This window comes from Carassius carassius, chromosome 26, assembly GCF_963082965.1.
Source record: "Carassius carassius chromosome 26, fCarCar2.1, whole genome shotgun sequence".
NCBI classification, from domain to species: Eukaryota; Metazoa; Chordata; class Actinopteri; order Cypriniformes; family Cyprinidae; genus Carassius; species Carassius carassius.
The window spans coordinates 7,838,093-7,860,240 of NC_081780.1; the positions used below are offsets into that span (position 1 = coordinate 7,838,093).

The 22,148-nt window shown below is 37.6% G+C and overlaps 2 protein-coding genes across 4 annotated transcripts in view; one reads left to right on the forward strand and one right to left on the reverse strand.

Annotated features, from left to right (window-relative positions):
* Positions 1-22,148, forward strand: part of LOC132105679 (cryptochrome-1-like) — a 140,310-nt gene that overhangs the window by 20,846 nt on the left and 97,316 nt on the right. The window lies entirely within an intron of this gene.
* On the reverse strand, positions 1,250-21,453 carry LOC132105677 (serine/threonine-protein kinase B-raf-like). 3 transcript variants are annotated; one of them, XM_059510971.1, is made up of 19 exons: positions 21,169-21,452; positions 17,453-17,554; positions 16,310-16,573; positions 15,032-15,135; positions 14,817-14,919; positions 14,436-14,584; positions 14,066-14,185; positions 13,719-13,878; positions 12,619-12,658; positions 11,813-11,932; positions 10,407-10,540; positions 10,204-10,321; positions 10,038-10,122; positions 6,077-6,253; positions 5,919-5,965; positions 5,677-5,795; positions 5,465-5,596; positions 5,075-5,209; positions 1,250-4,412 (listed from the first exon to the last, which is right to left on the reverse strand). In XM_059510971.1, the coding sequence occupies exons 1-19, from the start codon at positions 21,334-21,336 to the stop codon at positions 4,206-4,208; spliced, it is 2,484 nt and encodes an 827-aa protein (XP_059366954.1). In that variant the 5' UTR covers positions 21,337-21,452; the 3' UTR covers positions 1,250-4,205. The 3 variants fall into 3 exon arrangements, with proteins under 3 accessions (XP_059366954.1, XP_059366956.1, XP_059366955.1); XM_059510973.1 differs by lacking the exon at positions 21,169-21,452 and adding an exon at positions 20,377-20,417; XM_059510972.1 differs by lacking the exon at positions 11,813-11,932 and having other exon boundaries at positions 21,169-21,453.

The window sequence follows — 22,148 nt, forward strand, 5'->3', positions numbered from 1 at the left end:
CAGTCCTGCTGTCAGGTTACTGCCCTCTTTAAAAGCATCTGGATGACTTCCACAAGGCTAAAACTCTGTTTCACATGCAGTGCAGAAACATTGTCTACATAAATGGCAGATATCTGAGAGAGTTGTCTGACATTGAGAGATTACGTTGCTGTACAAATCTGGGCATATAATAGATTTCTCCTGAGTGGAAGGAGGTCAAAGGGCAGGTGTACATTGTCCACAGGCTGGGGGTAAAACGACGGGTCAGTGCATCGGCCAACCTTAAGCGCAGGTTGCAGCTCGAGCACACTATGTGGTTAGGGCAACAGGACTGTGAGGCAGACTTCTTGGGTTGATTTGAAGAGGAATGATTTTTAGAGGTTGGAGGCAGGGCCAAAGTAGGTCTTTTGATGGCACTTCGTTCTCCGAGCCGGTCCAGGGATCTTCTCAACTGTTGCTGTGCACCATGTACCCCAGCCAGCTCCCGCTGATACTGCACATCCAGCGCATGTAGGGTCCTATCAAGCTGCAGGATCTGACGCCTCTGAGCATTACCCAGGGATCGCTCTGAGATTGACATGAATTATTAACAAAAGGGTTTGAATAAACTTGACCTTATTGCAAATTGAAAATGTGAGTAATTTTTATTGATACCTCGTTCATTGTGTCTTTTCCTTATTGACAGAGAGATGAATCTGGACATTGCACACTCGTCTGGAAGAGATGAAAATAGCAGGATCCAGTGACAAATACAAAAAAGTTGAGAGCTCACTCTAGATCACCCACACACACTAATATAGAAATGTTGGAAAATTGTTAACAAGAAAATAATACATTAATGCATTTACTCACCCGTGGATGTTGCAAGAAGCATTTACTGTCTAGAAGCATCCAAATATAATATCCCACCAAGACGATTTTTGTGAATACCCAAACTTTTCCTCTCTTTTTTCAATCTAAAAAAAAGGCTTCTGAAAGTGAGAAAGTCTGTTAGGCAACCTTACTTTTATAAAGCGACAGCATCTCTTCTGAAGGATCGAAACAAAGGATTTGGAGGGGCCAAGTTAGAAAAGAGTGGGCAGAACTAGTGAGAGAAAGGCAACTCCTCTTCAACTCTACAAAATAATAGAGAAAATAAAAGTAAAAAAACTAGTATAATCAAAAATATAGCTTTAAAATTCTGTGGTTAACTGTGACAGCCTTTTAAAGCAAACTGTGCTTCACACTGAATTTCAAATAAAATGAAAATAAAAGCACAAAAAACATTAGCCAGTTTTCATGCACTTCTTTAATATATCAGTTTTTCATATTCACAACAAATACATTAAGCTCTTTTCCTTTTATATAATACAGTCTTAAATATTTTTACACAGAAATAGTTTCTCAGAATTTCTTCTATCAAAATGTCTTTTCTTAACCTTTATTTCTTAAGTTGAAACATTTGAAGTCATTTCATTGTTTTTATCTCCATGCCTTCTAGCAAACGGACAGTACTTCATTTGTACAGCTATTTACAGATGAAAAGAGTCTCCCAAACATTTGTATAATAGTTCTCACTTGAATTAGCGGGGACGGGGACGGGGACGGGGACGGGGGGGGGGGTTAAAGTGCAGGCAAGACAACAGAAAGGAATGTGATACGGAAAATTTTGGTGAAGGCAAAAAGCAAATAAAATGGGGGTTTGGGTAGTTAAAGTAAAATGGTTATAAAGGATCTAAATATATAATATGCTTATCTCCAAGTTGTAATTAAGCAGGTCCCAAAGTATTCCAGTCAAGAAGGATCAATCCTTCATAAGTCAGACCTCTTCAGTAACATTCCCATAGAAAATAAATACAGCATTCTTAAAATACACCTCTACCGTCTCCATACGTTAGGTTTGTCAGCTTAATCTGGTAACAAGTTCATTCAAACGTCTCGTCAAAAACAATACATGTGAAAGCAGTGACCACCGTCACATCCCAAAGGATCCCTGGAACTCCTCTCTGCTTAATGGCAAGTTTAAGTGGCAGAACCAATTCACAGAGCATCGTCCTTATAAAAATAATCAAAAAAAGAGGACCAAAATAAATAATTCAATCCATCTCAACAGAAGCAAGAAGATGGGGCGTATGTCCTCTCTTTTGTAACAGAGCATGAGTGGGGAACCAAGCGCACAGCCTCAGTTATCTGTGCAACATCAAGCATTTTGTGGAGCCGAAAGCAAAAATGCCTAATTTCCTACGAGAGAAAAAAGAAGGCGGAGCCACTTATTTCACTATGAAGAGACCAACATAAAGAAAAGCATCCCTACGAGGACACTTCCACGGTCCACATGTCTAGATGAACTTCAGGGCTACACAGTGCTAGTGTCACTACAGCCCAAAGCAATGCTAGAGGGTTGATGCAGTAGTCTTTGGGCCAACTTGAAACGAAGAGTCGTCACTTTGTCGCCTGTTCGAGTCATATGGCGAATCGATTTGGTCGAAGATCCAGATAACCGTTCCCCATGAAGGTGGACACAGATGGCGTTAGGAGGTTGGATTAAGCTTTGGTTTTTAGTGTCCCATGGCCCTGTCTGCTTTTGAAATAAATTTTCATTCATTTTGCAATCTGGTAACCATGCTTTAACCTCTTCCTATGACAAAATATATTAAGTCTTTAAAAAGGCAAAATTGCTTATCTGCATCATGTATACAAAGTGCACAGACACACTGTGTAATGTCCATTTTAACAAATCACAGAATGAGTGAGAGAAACTATACATGTGTGTATAACAACATCGAACAAAAATAAAATTAAAGCAATATAAATTAATGTAACTTTGCAGGCCTGCCTGTCTATAACACAAGAAAAACGTAAACTTAAAAAAAAGCTATGACCCGTGAACAAATATATCGGAATGAATCCAGCAGTGCAAGGTCCAAATAAAATGTAAAAAATTCTGTTAACCGTTATGGCCTCAAATGAATGGCTTCTAATAACAACAGTTAAGCTTAAAGTTGTAGTGAAAAGTACAGAAATACATCTGAAATACGCCCACATTGTTACTCCATAGCAAGGCTTCGTGTTTGCTTTATACAGTGGGTTTTTCTACAAGAAACTTTAAATAATATAACCTTTGACTTGTTCAGAAACATAACGTCAGCTACTATAAAGATGCTAAACTAAATCAAACTAAATCACATTCTTTAGAAGCACGGAAACCCATTTGATTTTGCCCACCTCGGACATATCTGATGGTATTTGTGCCGATCCAAGAGAGGCTAAAAACATTTCCCCAGGCTTCTCTGCGTGGGACATGTGAAATGCAAAATAAATAAATAAAAAAATACTAGTTTGCCTTGACAAAGAACTAAAAGCAAAATAACCTGCAGAATATTCTAGAATATATATATTTAATAAAAAAAAGAGAGGTCTTTTCGATGGTTGCTTCATTTACCACTGTTCAAAAACTATATCTGTAACTGAAAAAGGGTCTGTTTATCTACAACATATGACCCTTGAGGGGAAAAAAATGCTGAAGACCAAAGAAATCTGTATTATTAGTAACTCCAGCCACAGGCGAAATCTCGTAACAAACTCATTGCAAGAGAAAAAACGTTTCTAAATATCGTTCAAGTTATCTCCTGACATTCAGCACCTTTCCATGACTGCGACTTGACGTCCTCTCTTTATGCCAATTTTCCCATCATTCCATGCCACTGGGCCCTGTTTTCTGATTGGCCAGTGCTGTGTGTTGTTCCACTCCAGGGGTGGAGCAAAGGCGGGGCTTGTGCTACCAATATCATTCATCCCATACCCATTTATCTTCCTTCTTGGGGAAAGGTTTTCATCCCCTGCCAAAATCTGTTTGGGTTTGTTTGCCTTTTTCTTTCCAGTGAGCAGCTGTTGGTTTCTCACATCAGTCGTTTTTCTTGTACGCTGCATTATGTGTATAATCTCACATATTGTCCTATGTGATGTTTATGAGATTTTTGCAAAATCAGCAATGACACCCTGCAGAGATCATTTTATTTTAAAGAAATTCCATTGAGGCTGTAGCTCTTCGGGAAAAGAGGAAGAAAAACAGCACATTCTTTGAAAACTAGTCCTTTTCTGTGTTATGGATGAACCCACCGTAGGAACACAAGACGTCGTAAAAACTGACAAGGGATGGAGTTTAGGACTTGCAGCACTATTTAAACGCTGAGAATTCACCTAAAAGGGGATACAATTGAACAGATTTGTGTCAGTTTCATACTAATTTAAGCATTACAAGTGGAAAAAGACACAACATTGTTTGTGTATGTGAACTTGCCATAGCCACCAGCCTGGATGGGCGTCTTGGGGGAAGCACAGGCGTACAGGCTGAAGTCCTCTGTCTGGAATCCAGCGCGGTTTAGGGATGGCTCAGAAGCGCTGCGGTGGATCTTAGGCAAAGAGCGTGCCAATAACTCAATAGAGGCCAGGATCTGCCATAAATAAATAATACATATTAAAATAAAAATCATGAGAGCACGTGTGACCCATTAAATATAAATATGAAAAAAAATTTGTAGTAACCATAGTATTATTGCACTTTATGTAGTTAATTTAAGAAATAATAATACAAATATTATATAAAGTGTGATAATGCTATTATATTTAAAAAAGAAAATAAAAATACAATTATTATACATTACACTTAAAAAAAAAACACTGCTTAGATATACATTTTCATTTTTTTGTTCATATGAATTTTCAAATCTAAAAAAATCAGCAAGGCTTTTATTTTAGCGGGTGGCTGGCAAGTAGGTATACACACTGGCTGTTTTAGCACTGCTGAGTGAAGCGCGTCAGTGAATGAATAAAATGTCTTGCGTTTTGCTGTTAAACCGGCAATGCGTATCCTAGATATATTATATAAAGTATTACAGTTAGTCGATACAACACAGTGATTTGCACGCCACTTATGAGCACCCTTGTATGTTATATATTTTAATTACATATAATATGACCTTTTTTATTTATCCAATGGACAGAGCGCAAGAGTAAGCGAGAAGAGTCAACACACCTTGACATAAATCTGCATGCCCTTGACAGATGGCAACCAAATTGAAGAAAACTGAATTTTGACAGGTGTTCACAATATTACCTGAGGGAAAAGAGGTCTCTCCTCCCGCTTTTTCTTCAGACAATCTGCCATAAGTCTCTTCATGGCCTTGGGGCAATTACTGCGCACTTTGCTCAGGTCAGGAGACAGGTAACCCCGGCCAACCATGAAGATAATCTGGATGAGTAGAGAGATGCACATTCATTTCGGCAATTTTCAGACACTAGCAGAAATTTCACAGGGTAAAGACTTGATTTATGTCATGTGTATCCTCTTACTAGTACTTAAACGTTCAAAATTGAATTGATGAAAAAAAAAGAATAAATATTATTCATGCTTATGTAATAAAAAATAATTATATATATTTAAATAAATTAAAAATAAATAATTCCACAATGAACTGCTTTCAAGGGAAAGTGCTAAGAGGTTCACCTGGTCTCTGTTGTTGATGTTAGAGTAAGGCAGAGCCCCTGACATGAGCTCATAGAGCACAATGCCAAACGCGTAGACATCCGACTGGAAACTGTATGGGTTTTTATCCTGCAGTCTGATCACCTCTGGAGCCTGAAGCAGAACAGCCGAGATGCAGATGTCAGTACAGAACAAACACTTCTGACATAGTTAAGACATGTCCCTTCACTCACCATCCACAAGATAGAGCCAGAAAGCTGCTCAAACTGATGCGAGCCACTCCAGCGGGATTTCACTGTAGCCAGACCGAAATCACCAATCTTTACTGTTAGGTCCTCATGAAGAAATATATCTAGGGAGGTGGTGTTAAGGCTAAGAGCATGTAGACGCACACATATATCTACCAATTGTGACCTGAAAATATGGATTTATGGATTTTATATTTCTATAATAAACAATATTTTTCAAAGGATACTGTTACTCTTCAGATCTCTATGGATGATGGACTTAGCATGGAGATAGCTGTGGATAAAATGATGTAAAGCGTTCAATTTGTACATCATAACCTGAGCAGTTGAGTATCAGCAGGTTTCAAAAATTAGATTGATCTAAAAATGTTTGAGTGACACTCACTCCATGCCCTGAGCCGTCTGCCGGGCAATGTCAATCAGCTTGATCATCTCAAACTTGGTCTCGATGATGTGCAGGTGGTGGTAGAGACTCGAGCCTTCACACCACTGTGTAACAATAGCCAGCTGGGGTTTGGTGGTGTAGCCCATGAAGAGCAGGATGTTCACATGGCGGGTTTTCCTGCAGGAGATAAAGAATTTCCAATATGCTTTGACAGAACAATGTTTCGGTAGCACATAATTTAATAAAATGTGAGACTAACATTTAATGACAAGGTTTACAAATAATGAGTTAATTGAAGATTTATTTTTTAAGTTTAAAAATTAATTCTGCTACTTAAACCATGTATTTTATGAATGATCAATATCATTCAATATAATACATTTTTCTTTATGAAATAAACAATTATGTTACAATATTGCCTTTTTAAAGTTCCACCGCTCAATTTCCAAAAGAATGAGATGACACTAATGATAGAAAAGTCAATAGTCAGTCAAAGGAAGTGCTTAACTCTTATGTTAAGTCAATTTTAGAGAATTTCAGTCAAATAAAGAGATTTTATTTTGTTATTTTATTTTATATTTAAGTGTGTTCATTTAAATGTTTATATTTAATATAATGAATTAAATATAATAATATTTTTTGCACCCCTGTTACTACAATAGGTATAATTTACACCCATTATGGTAATTTTCTTCTAATAAAAATTTAATAAAAAGTAAATACAAATTTATAACACAATGAGGTCAAATTATTTTAGATTACATTACATTTAATTAAATTGTTTAATTTAGTTACATTTTTTGCAACCCTGTTACCAAAAATTGGGATAGCTTAAATTATGATTTTAATGATTTTCTTCTAATAAAAATAGAAAAAATAAACAATGAAGTCAAATCAGATATTATGAGATTTATTTATAGATTTTATAGATTTATTTTATTTTACCCTTAAATGTAATTATTTAATTTAATTTAATTTTTGCAACCCTGTTTTTGCAACCAATAGTTGAGATAGTTTAAAACCCTTTTTATTATTTCCTTCTAATAAAAATTACTAGGGATGCACGATATATCGGCACAAATATCGATATTGGCCGATGTTCGTCATTTTTGAACCTATCGGCATCGGTCCGATGAGTAAAATTGGGCCGATAACCACAACCGATGTGTATCTAGTTGCTGTGTCGGGAGAGGGAGGGGGAGGGGGAGGGGGATTTGGTTGTGTGTATTTGTTTGTGCACGTGATACGCGACAGCGTCAGTCAGTGTCAAAGGCAGCACATGTTTGTGGGATGTTAAACTGAAGAGGCGAAAAAATGTCAGCGGTGTGGGCTTTTTTCACGGTGTCGAAAGCAGACACTCGAAAAGCAGTTTGCAATACCTGCAAAGTCGAGGTAATGCGAGGAGGGTGCTGCGTCAAGTCATTCAACACCACAAATTTAATATGTCATTTGAAAAAACGCCACCCAGACCTTCACAAACAATTGCAGGAAAAAAATGCTGCTAACATTAGCCAGCAGGCAAACACGAAAGCAGCTGGGAGTCCGATACAGCAGGTACTTGACAAGACCAAGAAATTTGCCAAGGACAGCGCAAAAGCCAGATCAATAACCGACAAGTTAATGGAAATGATTGCTCTTGACGACCAGCCTTTTTCAGTAGTGGAGGACCGGGGATTTCGGCAGTTGATAGAGCATATTGAACCCCGCTACAGTCTGCCAAGTCGGCGCTACTTTTCCGACGTCTCCCTCCCTGCTTTGTACGAAGTCGTGGCCACGCATATCCACAAATTAAAAAAAGGCAATGGAGGAGTGCGGCGTTAAAAGCCTGGGCTGCATGGCTCACACGCTGCAGCTAGCAGTGCATGACGGAGTGCTAAGCCAGCGGAGCATTTCTGACTGTGTGGCGATCGGGAGGAAAATTGTCGGACATTTTCGCCACTCTCAACTCGCTACCTCTCGGCTGAGAGACATACAGCAAGAGTTAGGCTCGAAAACCATGATGCTACAACAAGATGTGGCGACAAGATGGAATAGTACTTTTCTTATGATGAAAAGTCTACTGGATCAGAAGCGCGCGCTTGGTGTGTATGGAGCAGATCATGAGCTGCCTGCGCGTTTAAGTGCACATCAGTGGGGCCTCATTGAAAACATGACCACGCTTCTCACTCCATTTGAACAATTAACGAGGGAGATCAGCTCACATCAGGCTACTACTGCGGACGTGATTCCGTCTGTTGTGGCACTGAAACGTTTGCTGAGCAAGACAGCTGACACAGACAGTGGGGTCCGCACAGCAAAGCACACACTACTGGACGCTTTGAACGAGCGATTTGGAAGCGCCTTCTCTGAGCCGATCTACTATTTGGCAACGATCCTTGACCCGCGGTACAAAGACCGTTATTTTGACACAGTCACCAAGCAAGCAGCGGTAAAGACGCTCCAGCAACAAGTGGACAAAATGACGCACAGTGACAGCGCAACGGAGACACCGGACACAGAAGAACAGCAAGAGAAGAAGATAAGAACAAGTGACGAGGGGGGAAAGTCGCTGCTTGACATGCATGATGAAATTCTGGAGGAAAACTCGACCATGGAACAGCAGGCAGGCCTGACAAGCCACATAAGTGTGCAGGTATAGTATTATCAGACCCAGTCTTACTCTTTAATTCAAATAACGAAGTCTTTTGTGCAGTTCTTTTTTATTATTAACATGCTGTGAATTCTATAGAGTTACTAAAATAAATATACAAAAAAAAAAATAATTAAAATAAAAAAGCTAATTGTTATAAAGAATATTGTTTAGTAATGCTTCTCTGCCCCCTGTTGACCTTAAGCACTGGTCATCTCCTCTGAGCAAAGTTCATCAAAGATCTTAAGGGGAGGAGGACAGTAATGTCTAGACTGCTGGTAATTGATCAGACATGCATAGTAATACACTTGTCTACATTCCTGTAGGTGCATGGCTATCTGAGTGAGCCCCTCATCCCCAGAAATGAGAGCCCACTGCAGTATTGGAAAAACAACATGTCTCGCTTTCCTGCCCTGGCTAAAGCAGCACGCAAGTACCTTTCAGCTCCATGTACAAGTGTGGACAGCGAACGTCTCTTCTCTGCTGCATCACATATTGTTGATGAAAAGAGAAACAGGATCCAGTGTGAGAAAGCAGAAATGCTTCTCTTTGTAAAAAAAAAACCTGCCTTTGGTGATGAAGTAGGCCTGGACTTTAACTTACTGCACAGTGTTAGGTGGAAACCCTGTTTGTTTGAGACATTTACTTTTGAGTAAATTGTTGCTGCTTTTAAGTTGGAGAATGTATAAAGACCACCATGTCTTTTGAATTACGGTTATGTCACAGTTCTCATTTTTGTTTGAACATTTTTATAGATGGGTCTTAAAATTGACTTGTTTTTTATGTTTGCTTGGTAGAAACCTTGTTTCAGGGTTTGGACATTTACATAAAAATGTGCACGGACAGTCAGGATATGTGTAAGATATTTTGATTTAGCCTTTTTCTCAAATTTGAGTTTAACTGGAGTGCACAGAGCTGAAAACATGTTGCCATGAATACTGGCATGCTTGATAAGTGGTAAAAGTTGGTTACTTATGTTTTATGGTAGCCCTGTAAGTTAACCTTGTTATTTGGAATTAAAATAATTCTGAAAATAAAGGAAGAAATTCAGTATGTACAAACTTTTAGCATCTCAGAAACATTTTTTTAAAAACACATATCGATATCGGTAAATATCGGTCATCGGCCATAACAGAGAAATTAATATCGGATATCGATATCGGCTTAAAATTTTCATAACGGTGCATCCCTAAAAATTACATTGAAAAAATATATATTTGGGGGGAAAAACTAACAAACAAAAAAACTATATTGGTTAACCACTACCTAAAACCTACAATCTGGACAGACACCATCCCGGTTTTAAAATGGGGAGTAATTTTGAGTTCTTACCTGAGGACCCCCACTTCATTCTTAAAGGCCTGCAGCTGCTGTGGTGTGGGAGCTGTGACATTCAACATCTTTACCGCCACATCACCTGAGGAAGAGGAAGACACACATTTAGCCTTTCCTGTACACTCCATCATCTTTAGACCAAAACTGTTCTCAGAAGACCTACCATGCCACTTCCCCTTGTAGACTGTTCCAAAAGAGCCCGATCCTATCCGCTGTCCCAGGGTGATCTGACCTTCTGGGATCTCCCAATCATCGCTTGAGTCCCGTCGACCCAGGGTTTTCTAAATATTAGACAAAATAAATGTCAAAAACCATCTCGGATGACCTTTGAACTGGACTAGAAGGACTAGGTCAAGAAATCTTCACCATTTTATTGCGATCCTCAGACGAAGACGATGGCTTCCGCTCTCTCGGTTGGCAGGGTGATTTGGACACCTTCACATTGGGCAGGGAACCAGGCAGGGAGGCAGGAGGTGTGGCCGACAGGCCTGTTGTGGTGCCTGGCATTACGAGAGGTCGAGAAACAAGTAAAGTTACTTTAACTGGAAATATGAGAGCCAAAGAAGAGAGAGACAGAGTAAGAGTGGAAAGGAGACAGAAGGAAAGGAATAAAAACCTACAGAGTCACATGGGGGAGAAAGAGAGGAAAGGATCACGTCACAGCCCATGCAGTGTGAAATAAGGGGCTGTAAGCGATATATGCCTCGTCTGAAGTATACGATCAAATCCTGAGCCAAACCCCTTATCTCTTTCCCAATGGAAAACCAGAAAGTATCAACAAAAATGTGTCACATAGATCTGTACACAAAAGTACTGCAATTAGGGATTAAAACAAACAATTCTGGCATGTACCAGTGTTCTTATTGATAACTAAAACTAATTTGTTAAAATAAAATAAAATAAAAAACTAAGATAAAAATCTTAAACTTAAATAAACAAAAAGAGAAAATAAGAAAAATAATTTTATGTTGCCCATTAATTAAAATATTAAAACTAAAATTACTTAAACAAAATTTTTTAAAAAGCTAATTAGAAATATAAATATACATTTTATATAAGCATATATAATTACTAAAGCTTAAATGAAAACAAATACAGAAAATATGAAAATAAAACCTAATTCAAAATATTAATAAATACTATGTAAAATAACACTGGCTGGTACAATAAGCCAATAATTGTTTTTACTTTATGGTCAATAACGAATACTAAAATTCAATACTATTTAAATTATAACTATATAAAAAAACCTAAATTCTAAATGCTAAATAAAAAATTTAATTCAATCAAGTCAATTCAGGCATCATGATAGTGTACAGAAAAAAAAATACATATTGTACTGTACTGGATATTCATTTTGAGACTTTTTATTTTGTGAGAACTGCATTTTAAGATTACATTTAACTGTTATTATTTGTGTTTCTAAATAATGTTTGTAAAACATTAAGTGTTGGATTATGGCGCATGTGATCTAAATAAAATATACATTATATATTTAATAATGACCAATTTATTATTATTTAAAAGCGGGCCTGTACTTCTGAGTGACACGTGCCATTCTTTGCTTTCCTAATTGAGTCAAGTGTGTTCAGTTGAGGAAAAGTGACAGCAGCCCATCAAACATCAGTAAAAGCGTTTGTGCAAGAGAAGTGGCAGAGAAAGTGAGAATTTAAAACACAGAAGGTGGAAGACAAACACAGACAGACAGACAGACAGACAAGCAAAAGACAAGACAAGGTGTGGGACACAGCCACGCACGAAGGCCTATCTACCTCTGAATACTGGCTCAGGCTCAAAATCAAAGACAATGTCATTGGGGTGGGAGGACAGAAGGGGGCTTGAGGTCCGTGTTCGGTTCTTCCTCAAGCAGCGGGCTGGGTGTTGCGAGGGGGCTGCAGTGGGGAGAGAGACAGACACGGGATCACTGGCCCCTGAAGCTCAGGTGCACTTCCTGTCACCCACTACCAAAACCCTGTGTCTACTCTCAGAGGTTGTTTAGAAAAGATCAAGTGAATTACAGGTGACACAGAGCCAGCTTTTCATTATTTTCGTATACAGTCTGACAGGGACAGTTCACCCTAAAATGAGAATTCTGTTATCAATTACTTTGCCCTTTGTTTTAAGGAAAAGAGCAGCTCGAACATTCTTCTAAACATCTTCTTTTACCTTCCACAGAAAAAAGAGAGTCATACAGGTTTGCAACGATATCAGACTGAGTAAATGATGACCGAATGTACATTTTTGGGTGAACTGTCTCTTTAAACTTAGTTCTGGGACATGTTTTGAAGAATCGGGAAGGACAGGGGCTGGTTTTGAGAACACAGATTAGGAATTAGTAGTTTACAGCAGGCCACTAGTGATAATGAAAAGGGCTAAAGCAATTCGCAGACGGGGAGAGAAAGTCCTGTTTTTCAGCTTTTACTAGCAGGCAGAGTGAAATTTACTAGAGTGAAATGGATCAGCTATCATAAACTTCTAAGACCAATGACACAGAGATGGCACAAAGACATGGGATGACGTAAAGCCATTTGAATTCAGTGTGTCTTAGTGCATGTTTTCTGTTTCGGACAACACTTACCTCCATCTGACCTCGGTAAGCCTTGATCACGGATCAAATCCTGTACAGAAATAACTCAGATTAGCAGGGACTTGGGGAGACCAGGGCAATTGTAACATTTTGCAGTCCCTCCAGGATTTTGTGATTTTGCAATCGCTGAATTTATCGATTTACTAAAGCTACACTTGACAAACGAACCGAAAGCAGAACAAATCTGCGCTACTCGTTTTGGCAATGCAGCGCCGGAGCCACAGTGAAGAAAGCAGTCAAATTTGCAGCAGAATCAATAACATCTCGGTGAAATCTTGTGAGAAGCATTCAAATTCGGTGAAGAATTTTTTAGAGTGTTTTTAAATGTCTGACACAACTTTTCCCAGCACTTCAAAGCTTTAAGTAAGCTTAAAGAGAAGTACTTATAGGCTTATTAGCCATTTCCACTCCCAAATATATATATTTTTTGTATTTATTAAACTAGACTAAACATGAATGACTGTTATAAAAGGTGTTGGTGGCAACTTCTGTAGAACTTAATAGCACTAGATCTGGTGTCCTCAAATGTTAGTCTGGAGCCCTACAATGGTTCTCGAAGTCAGAAAAGTCATGACAGTGTTAGAAGAATGTTGTTTGTAGTATATTTTCACTGCAAAACAATAAGAAATGCTGCAAATTTTGAGAAAAGCCGCATCAGTATTTTTTAAAATGATATTTTAAAAAAATATTTTTTAAATGACAGATTTTTTGTAATCAGTCATTTTAGGCTGTAAAAAAATCAGGACTGATTTTGCTTACTACAAATATACCTTATGTTTTTTTGGGGGGCTATAAAACTTCTATATTAATAGGCTTAAAATAAACAAGGTTATATGGTTGAGGTCACTTAATGTAAACACTTTTAATAATAATTAATATTCATTTGAATAAGTAATAATATAATGTATCTAAAATAAAAGAACACTTTATCAATTTTAATATCTATTATTATTATTATTACTGGATGCTAATTTTTCAGATTCAGGAAGTGCAAAGTAAAGACATTTTTATGTAGGACCTATAACATTAAAATGGATTAAATACTTTTGACTAAAATATATTGGTTAGCTGTGCAAATGTCCAGTTCTCACATCAATGTTGACCGGCTCGATGGTGTTGATATGGACGTTAGGGGCTGAGGAAGAGCGGTCCCTCTGGCCAAACTGGTTGCGGTGTTCATCCTCTCCAGGTCTAAAGGACTGTGGGATAGGGATGGATTTGGACGGGGACACAGAAGGATGACACAGAGACCTGGAGAAAATAGAGACAGAAGACTACAATGTAATTCTGCACAATACACGATGAAAAGCCACCTACACACTACATTATATACTTAATGTGACCGTTTCTCAATTAAAAGATACATAGCAGATACATTATACATACACAAAAAGTTTGGGGTCTGCAAGTGTTTTTTTTTGTTTTTTTGTTTTCTTACCCAGTGGACTCGGATGGAGGGATGGATGGACACATCTCTGACACGGGTGTCGTGCCCTCTGATGACGCCTCCTCCTGGGTCATCGGGTGGTGCACCAGAAATTTTGATGCCAGCAATAAACTAAATGACAAAATTATAAACAAAAAAAAGTACAAATAATAATGCCCAAAGCACATTGGACTATTTCCAACTGGACAAACTATACACAAGATATGTAAACTATTTCAAATATGGTGAATACTAATATGTAAGAAATAAGCATTATTTTACACATTATTCGCATGCTTTATTTTATTGTGCATTATGCATTGAGCAAATTTCACCCTTTTATGCATAATGCAGAAGTGGAAAATCTCCCATGAACACTCACTCCAGCTGATCGTAGTTGACACACATGAGCGGGACCTCTGTGCTGCAGCGCTGGTGGAACTTGTAGCCGCACGTCTGGCAGCGGAAGCCTTGAAACAGCAGCTTCCGGCAAAAGTCACAGAAGGCCAGCGTGAAGAAGGTCTTTCGCACCTGTCCAGTCACCAAATAACACTTACAGTCATAACAAAGAATCTGAATGCTTTCAAAAAACAATATATTTTATGTTCAAGGTGGATGAGAAAGAGCTCAACATGTCTTCAATGTCTAGGTGAATTTAAGAAAAGTTAAATCAAGAATAGAAATGACCACATTAACTGTCGGTTCCTTTTTGTGATTTCAGATCGATTTTAAGCCAGTTTGTGGTCAGTTTCATCATACTCACAAAATTATGGGTCGTCAGTGGCACATTCTCTAAAACCTCAACATGAAGCTCCTCCCCTGTCAACCAGGAAATGTCTGTGTCCCAGCCAATAGGCTTCTTCTCCCTAATGTGGGCAGGACAGTCAGTAAAAATGAAGTACTGCTCGCAGTGTGACATAGCTTTGGCTTGTTTTGCAGTAATGATGGTAATGTGTGCATTCTGAATACAGTTCTTACCCATCCTGAACCCTGTAAACTGCACAGCATTCTGGGATCAGGCCTCGCATCATCAGAGCCTTCTTTAAGGAGTCTCTCACTGTCATCCCACAACGAGCTGGAACCTGAAACACACACGTAAACCACTTACTCAAGTCACTTTCATCTCTTACAGTGAGACTGTGGTTGTCTCGGGGTGTGTTTGATTTATTGGCTCCGAGTCATTCTGTCGCTTCTCTTTGCTAAACCAACAGAGACAAGCTGAGCACATAATCAAAATAAAGGGGGTCACCTACATTTGCTCATTTCCCATGGAGTCCCGCCACTCTACTATCTGGTTGGAGTGGAAATTCCTTCCAGAAGCCCTTCCTTTCTAAACCCTGGCTATAACCTTACTGTGAAACATGGTCGAAATATCCTACCATCTTGTCATTACTGACATATACACCACCTTTTTATTTTTATTTTTTCATCAGAGCCCTTACGCTTTGTCATCAGGTCAGTATCATATTAGTAGTATGCAGCATTTACATTATAGTATTTAGTCATCTTTTATTTTGGATTTTCAGTTTTCAATTGAATTTTGTTACATGCTTGTGATTTTATTAGTTTAAGATTTCTAACTTAATTTTTTAAGTACAATATATTGTTGCATATATTTTACTAGTATTATTTACACACTATTATTGTATTTAGTAATATTTTTTAATTAGCTTTTATTTTTATATTTTCAGTTTTAATTTTATTTTTTCTATCATTATTTTAAGTTTTTTAAGCTCTTTGTGGTTTTCATTTCTTTTCTTTTATATTATATTAGTATTATTTCAATAGTATTTAGAAATATTTTGAATTGGGTTTTTAAATAGCTTTTTAAATATATTTTTTATATTTACTGTAATCTGCTTTTGTCATTTTTATTAGTTTAAAGATTTCTGCTTTAGTTTTAGTTAACAAAAACAACACTTCATTAGACATAATTTTAGTCAAAAACTACTAAATTCTTTATCTGTACATCACATAAAGCTACTGTATAACTTCAGAGATCTTTCTATATAGTTGTATGGACTGTTTTCCTTCCCACTTTTTAGTTTTGTATAGCAGAGAGAAGCCTGGACATTCTGCAGAATAACTTTTTATTCTCTTAGGTTCTTACAGGGACTGTAACACATTATCTATTGTAATGTAAATAATTACTTACATCATGCAAATTATTAGAATTATTTCATATATCATTCACCCCAAATTATCTACATATAAAAGTGAAACCATACCAAACAACAAGCAACAACAACAACCTACCACTGTCCTCTGTTTGTTGGGCAGGAAAACCCTTACGATGGGTTTTTGGGGCGAGCGGGGATTTCCTCGTGTCACGTCTGTGGGGGTCTGCAGGACAGCCAAGGTGTTTGGGGCAGCGGGGGCGTTCTGGACGCCCGGTCCCTTCACATCCAGCAGGGGGGGTGTGGGCGAGGAGCAGAACTCTGTTCCGTTCCCAATGGCCTCCAAAAGCTGCTGTTCCCGCTGCTGTAATGCATCCAGCTTACTAGTGTACTCTTCATAGGCCTGTGGCATGGAGGAATAAATCATGAATACTTAATGAACATGTTTCACATAAATTCTCATGTTATGAACCTGTTAAAGGGTGAAGATCTGAGGTTCAGTCATTTCAAACATTAGAGAAATTATTTGCCAGAATCCTTAGATAGGCAGCTGCATAGTTAAAAGTTAATTGTAACTGGGTCAAAGACGAAAAAGTGTTTAAGCATAAAAAAAAGTGTAATACTGCTTTAAACTGTTGTAGTTCCCTCCCCCCAAAAATGCAAAAAGTTTTAGGTTTTATTTAATTGCCATTTTGTTTTTGTTTTACTGAGCAAAAAATAAATATACATTTTCCCCTGATTTACAGAAGACACACAGTAAAATGTCATTCAGTCTAACAATCTTGTCAGGCATATTTACAACAAAAATCTATTTATGACATATTAAAAGACTAATTACTTTCACCCCAAATACTAATGAGTTGTAATTTTACATTTTTAACATTTGCCACTATCCTAGGTTTTGCCCATTTGACTAAGAATTTTGTACTAATTTATAAAACACAATAAAATTTAGTATGCTCCATTATTCTTTTAGATATTTTAATATGTACACGTCAGAATAAGCATGTTGTTTGAATTTTTGCATAAATATTGTGTTACACTGAATGACAATGTAACATTATTTCAACCAATTTTTGACATTTTATTCTCCAAAAACTTATTTGAAACCTTAAAAGTAGACATTTTACATACTTACATTTAATGTGCTTTCTATGGACACAAAATCACTTTTGTACATTTCTTTTGATGCGGACATCTTAACGTCTTTGACCCAACTACAGATGGCGTAAAAAAGTCTGGTTACTTTATTCATGACATTCTTTATTTAAGGCCAACTCACCTCAAGGTATATAGATGGGGGGTTGTGTTCTCCTCCAAACTTATCTAAAAGGGCTTCTAGGTGCTCTTGTGTTAACTTAATCATCTGTTTGATGTTCCATATCTGCAAAGAAAATTAGAGTTAGCAAACCAATTTTCCCAGCTTCTTTTTCTAGCTGACTCCTAGACTGATCAGAGATCTCTGAACTTTACTATACAGGAGTAAGGACCTCATGTCCCAGCTAAATCTAATAAACAAAAGAAAAAAAAGTGTCTTCACTAAGCTGTAAAAGTCTCTAGCCCTACCCACTGAAACTGTGATATAGTGATTAAATCTGAGGTGTGAAGTAAACAGACAGTGAGTATTAGCAAAGAAACCACTGCAAAATGCTTCAACTTAAACTGAAGTGTTTTTTTTTTTTGTCCAGTATCAAACTTAAATTGCTCAGACAATTTTAAGCCATGCATAGTAGTATTTTCCTGAAAACTACCAACACTCTGGCACTTTCAAAACATGACACAGCATTATTGTCTCAACCAATGGTGTGTGTGTTTGGGGGCGGGACTATCCTTTTGTCCGACCACTGGAAAGAGGAGATCTTCAGGAAACCTTTTGTTTTGGCAATTGACCCTTCTTAGTTACTGTTGCCATGTCCGACAAAGCCATAGCGCTAATCACACCACACATCATGTTCTCACACAGTGAAAAATACATCACAGAGCAAAGAGGAAACAACACACTGACAGACAAGACAAAGCAGGTTACTTCTGGTCTTAGCTTTAAGAAATTGAAACAATAAGTACCGTTTTGTGGCTCTTTAATGTGTCTTTACTAGCTATAGCATGAAATAAACATGAATGAACATCAGAAGGTATCTTGTTTCAAAGGCGAAAAGACCTCAGTACACTATTTTTCAAGTCCACAGACGTTAATCTTCGTTAAATCTTCTGTCAATCAAACTCGCTGCGAAGGGTCAATAATGTTTTGTATCTAAAGCCATAAAAATGATCACATTTAACAATAAGTTTTAATAAATGTCCTTTAAATGTACAGAAATCGAATATTCACAACCCTAATATTATTATTTTTAAACATTTGAGGCTATTAATCAGGAGATGATTGATCTAAAAATGTTAGAAGATTGTTGTTGAAGATTTTAACTTTAGGTCATGACTGTTGGCTACTGCAATTTGGAAAAAAAGTACAAAAGTAAAAAAATGTGGAACCACATCCAATATTATAAACTTTTCTCTCTTAATTTAAAGTCCTACAAAATTACAGCCAAGTATTTGCTCAAGAAAACATGCAAGCAATGCACTGGTTCCAAATAGCCATTAAACATTTTTCAATTTTGCCAAGCAATCCAAGCCAAGCATCATAAAATACTCCAGGTTCACTGGAAAATGTTCCAGCCAGGTAAACACAATCTTACAGTGCTACAAAGTTTTACAAGTAAACTTTTTTGTGATCACCATTTGGAGAAACAATGATTCCTCATCAACGGTGCAGATAAACTGGCTCTAATAGTCAAATTAGTGCAAAAAAAGGCTAAAAGGCATGTGTGACAAGGGACTTTCTCAGTAGACTTGCCAGTATAAACTCCTGACAGACAAAGATGCGGACAGTTTCTTAAACAGACATTTGTTACAAGCCTTTCTTTTAAAGCAAACCCCATGTGGTAATAGACTGCGTGTTTTCAACATGATGCAACAGAACCGAGACTCAAAAATAGCTCAATACATGTGAAATAAATGCAGCCGTCTAAAACTTCTCTACGAAGAGGCCCAACAATGACATTTCTGCCATCATTTACTCATCCTCATACCATTTCAAACCTTATGACTTATGAAATTTAGAAGAATATATTTTTTCACCCTTTAAAAAAAATTACAGAAAAAGAAAAAGGAACTGGAATTTTACACTTGAAAAATTATGCAAACACCAAAAATGTGTGAAGCTTGTGAAGTCATACAATATCTAAAGAAAAAACTATAAACATATGAATGATTTGTTGAATTGGACTGAAATAATTCCCAAGTTCAACTCGATCCTCTTATCAACCCACTGGAATATAATACTTCTATGATGCTTTTGCATCTCTTCTCAACCATAAAAGCTCCAGTGTAATTGTATCAAAACAAAAGATCATTACATTCTTCCAAATGTATCTTTATATAAGTCATACAGTTGTAGAACTACACAGTGAGAAGTTTATGTTCCTTCAACATTCATGTCAGTAATGCAGCAATGTGAAGACTCACTTATGCAAAAATATTCAAGATTCTGGGTCAATGTAAAAGTTTAGGATCTCCCATTGCAAACCCCATCAAAATATTGATTACTGGGAAGATATGTGAACTCTTCAAAGTCTAATATGGTTAAGGCAGTGACCATCAATAAAACTACTATCCAAGTTCATGGACTGTACAATCGTATAAAATCATGCTCCATTCATTAACAATACTGCATTTTAAATTCAAGTATGATTAAAAAAGGTAATAAACTAAATATAGATGGTCTTTTAAAAAGAAGCAAGACAAGTCCTGTGTATAACCGGACAGTATAACCCTGTTTCAGCAACCAGCAGTAAAATTAATCTAATTACCACTAAGCACTCCTACAATGATAATTTACAGCTGCTCTTTAATCCAACTAGTCTGCCAGCAAAGTAGGTAAGCAGTTTCCTGAATAACCAGGTTTGTGATCTGTTCCATTGACGGTGTAAACTTTCTTTAGTTTCAAAATAAAATATAACGAATGGATGCTCTACAGGAAAATCCATGTTAAGTCGATAGGAGAGTTTAGAAAAATGATAAAATGGTTTCTAGATAGCTTGAGAAAAAAGAAACCAGCTTTAATGTTCCAGAAACACGGCTACCTTTTGGTAAAACTGTTTTTGGATTTTTGTAGCTGGTTTAAGGCTTGTGTGTAGAGCATCAACTAACCAGCTAGTAATAGGAGTTTCTGGAACATTGTAGATGCTCCACCTGGTCAACCAGGCTCTAAAATACAGCTAAAGTCACTAACTTAAACTGAACGCTCATGCAGGGTGCAGAATGTCCTCACGAAATACCCCAGTGTGTACATGGAACAGCAAAGGCCCCCACAGCAGCAGAGGTGATTCGTGCAGACGGTCAGCTGACAGCTTAGAAGAAGAAAGATGCACAATGCAATAAACTCGCACGGGATCAAAAATAAATGTAGAACGTTAGCAGGGCCAAACGCACGAGCACAATGACATCACTGCAGATTTTAAATGTAAATATATATGCATTCGGACGCAGACTCGCGCCAGCTGGTGACACAAAGGACATAAAACAATGCATGCGAGCCGTTAAATATTCCCCGTTGCATCTGTAGTTTCCCATTAATAAATTGCATCGCAAGGTGAAATATGTAGCATGCATGCTTTGCAGCGGGGTCGGGGGGAAAAATAAAGCCAATGAAACACGAACAGGCCTTCTGATAAACATTGGCTAAGAGAACTGCAATGAGAGAATTATAAATGGCGTCATTCGGAAATGCACCTTGTGAAAATGCATAAGCGCAAGATGTGAGATTTGCTATAGTATATAACGTTATATATATAAATGTATGTTCGTGCATCATCTCGCCCCCTGCAATGCATTGCATCCCCACACGATCCGGATTACAGCCGGTGTTTCCTGAACATCTCCATCCAGCCCAGCTCCGCTCAACACCCGAGCTCTCCTTCAACCCTGACTCCCCCATTGTACCTCCTCGGGAATGTCCTGTTGACATTCGGGGATCGCCGCTCCTCCGGGACAGGCGGGTTCGAGCCCCGCGCCCAGCTCGTCCAGCCCCGGGTCCCGCTCCGGATCGCGGTTCATGGTGTCTCCGTTGAAGACGGGCGGTGGGGACTCGGCGCTGCTCAACGCCGCCATTTTAAACCACGAGAAACTGAGTGGAAAATAATAGAGGAAAGAGACAGGAGGGGGAGACAGATTCACCAAATGTAAAACCGTAGAGGGGTAAACGGGGATACTGGACGCCGACCAGTGCGCTAATAATAAAACAAAGTGTATATATAAAAACGAATAAGTCACAAATTTGTTTCAGCCACGTGGGTCATGCAACTTAAATGATCCCTTCTTATATTAATAGCCTATCAGGTTGACCATATAAAGGTAACTGTTTTATCTAATAACTCCCAAAAACCTGATTTTAACCTAAAAGCTCTGCATATAAACTTTAACATGTATAAATATATCACCTGACTAAGCACTGAGCAGAGTCAATCCAACATGATCTCACATCACTATCAGGTAGACAGAGGTGTACAGTTTTTCTGAAAAAACAATTAACCCTATAGTCTACTGTATCATATTTAGTGTCTACATTTCTAAGCAGCATTATCGAAACGTCGCTGAAAACATTCTTCTACTTGCCTTCTGATAGTTCATACTTTTAGTAGCCTAATTATAAAGCCTTTTAGTGTGTGTGTGTGTGTGTGTGTGTATATACAAACATACAAAATGTTATTACAATATGGTTTCTATTTCAATACCCTTCAGAATATGATTTGTGATGCAAAGCTGAATTTCCATCAGCCATTATTCCAATATAATGTGTCACTTGATCCTTTAGAAATCATTCTAATATGCTGATTTATTATTAGAATTATCAATGTTGGCAACAGTTGTGCTGCCAAATATTTTATACTTTCAGTATTCTGTGATGAATAAAATGTATATAA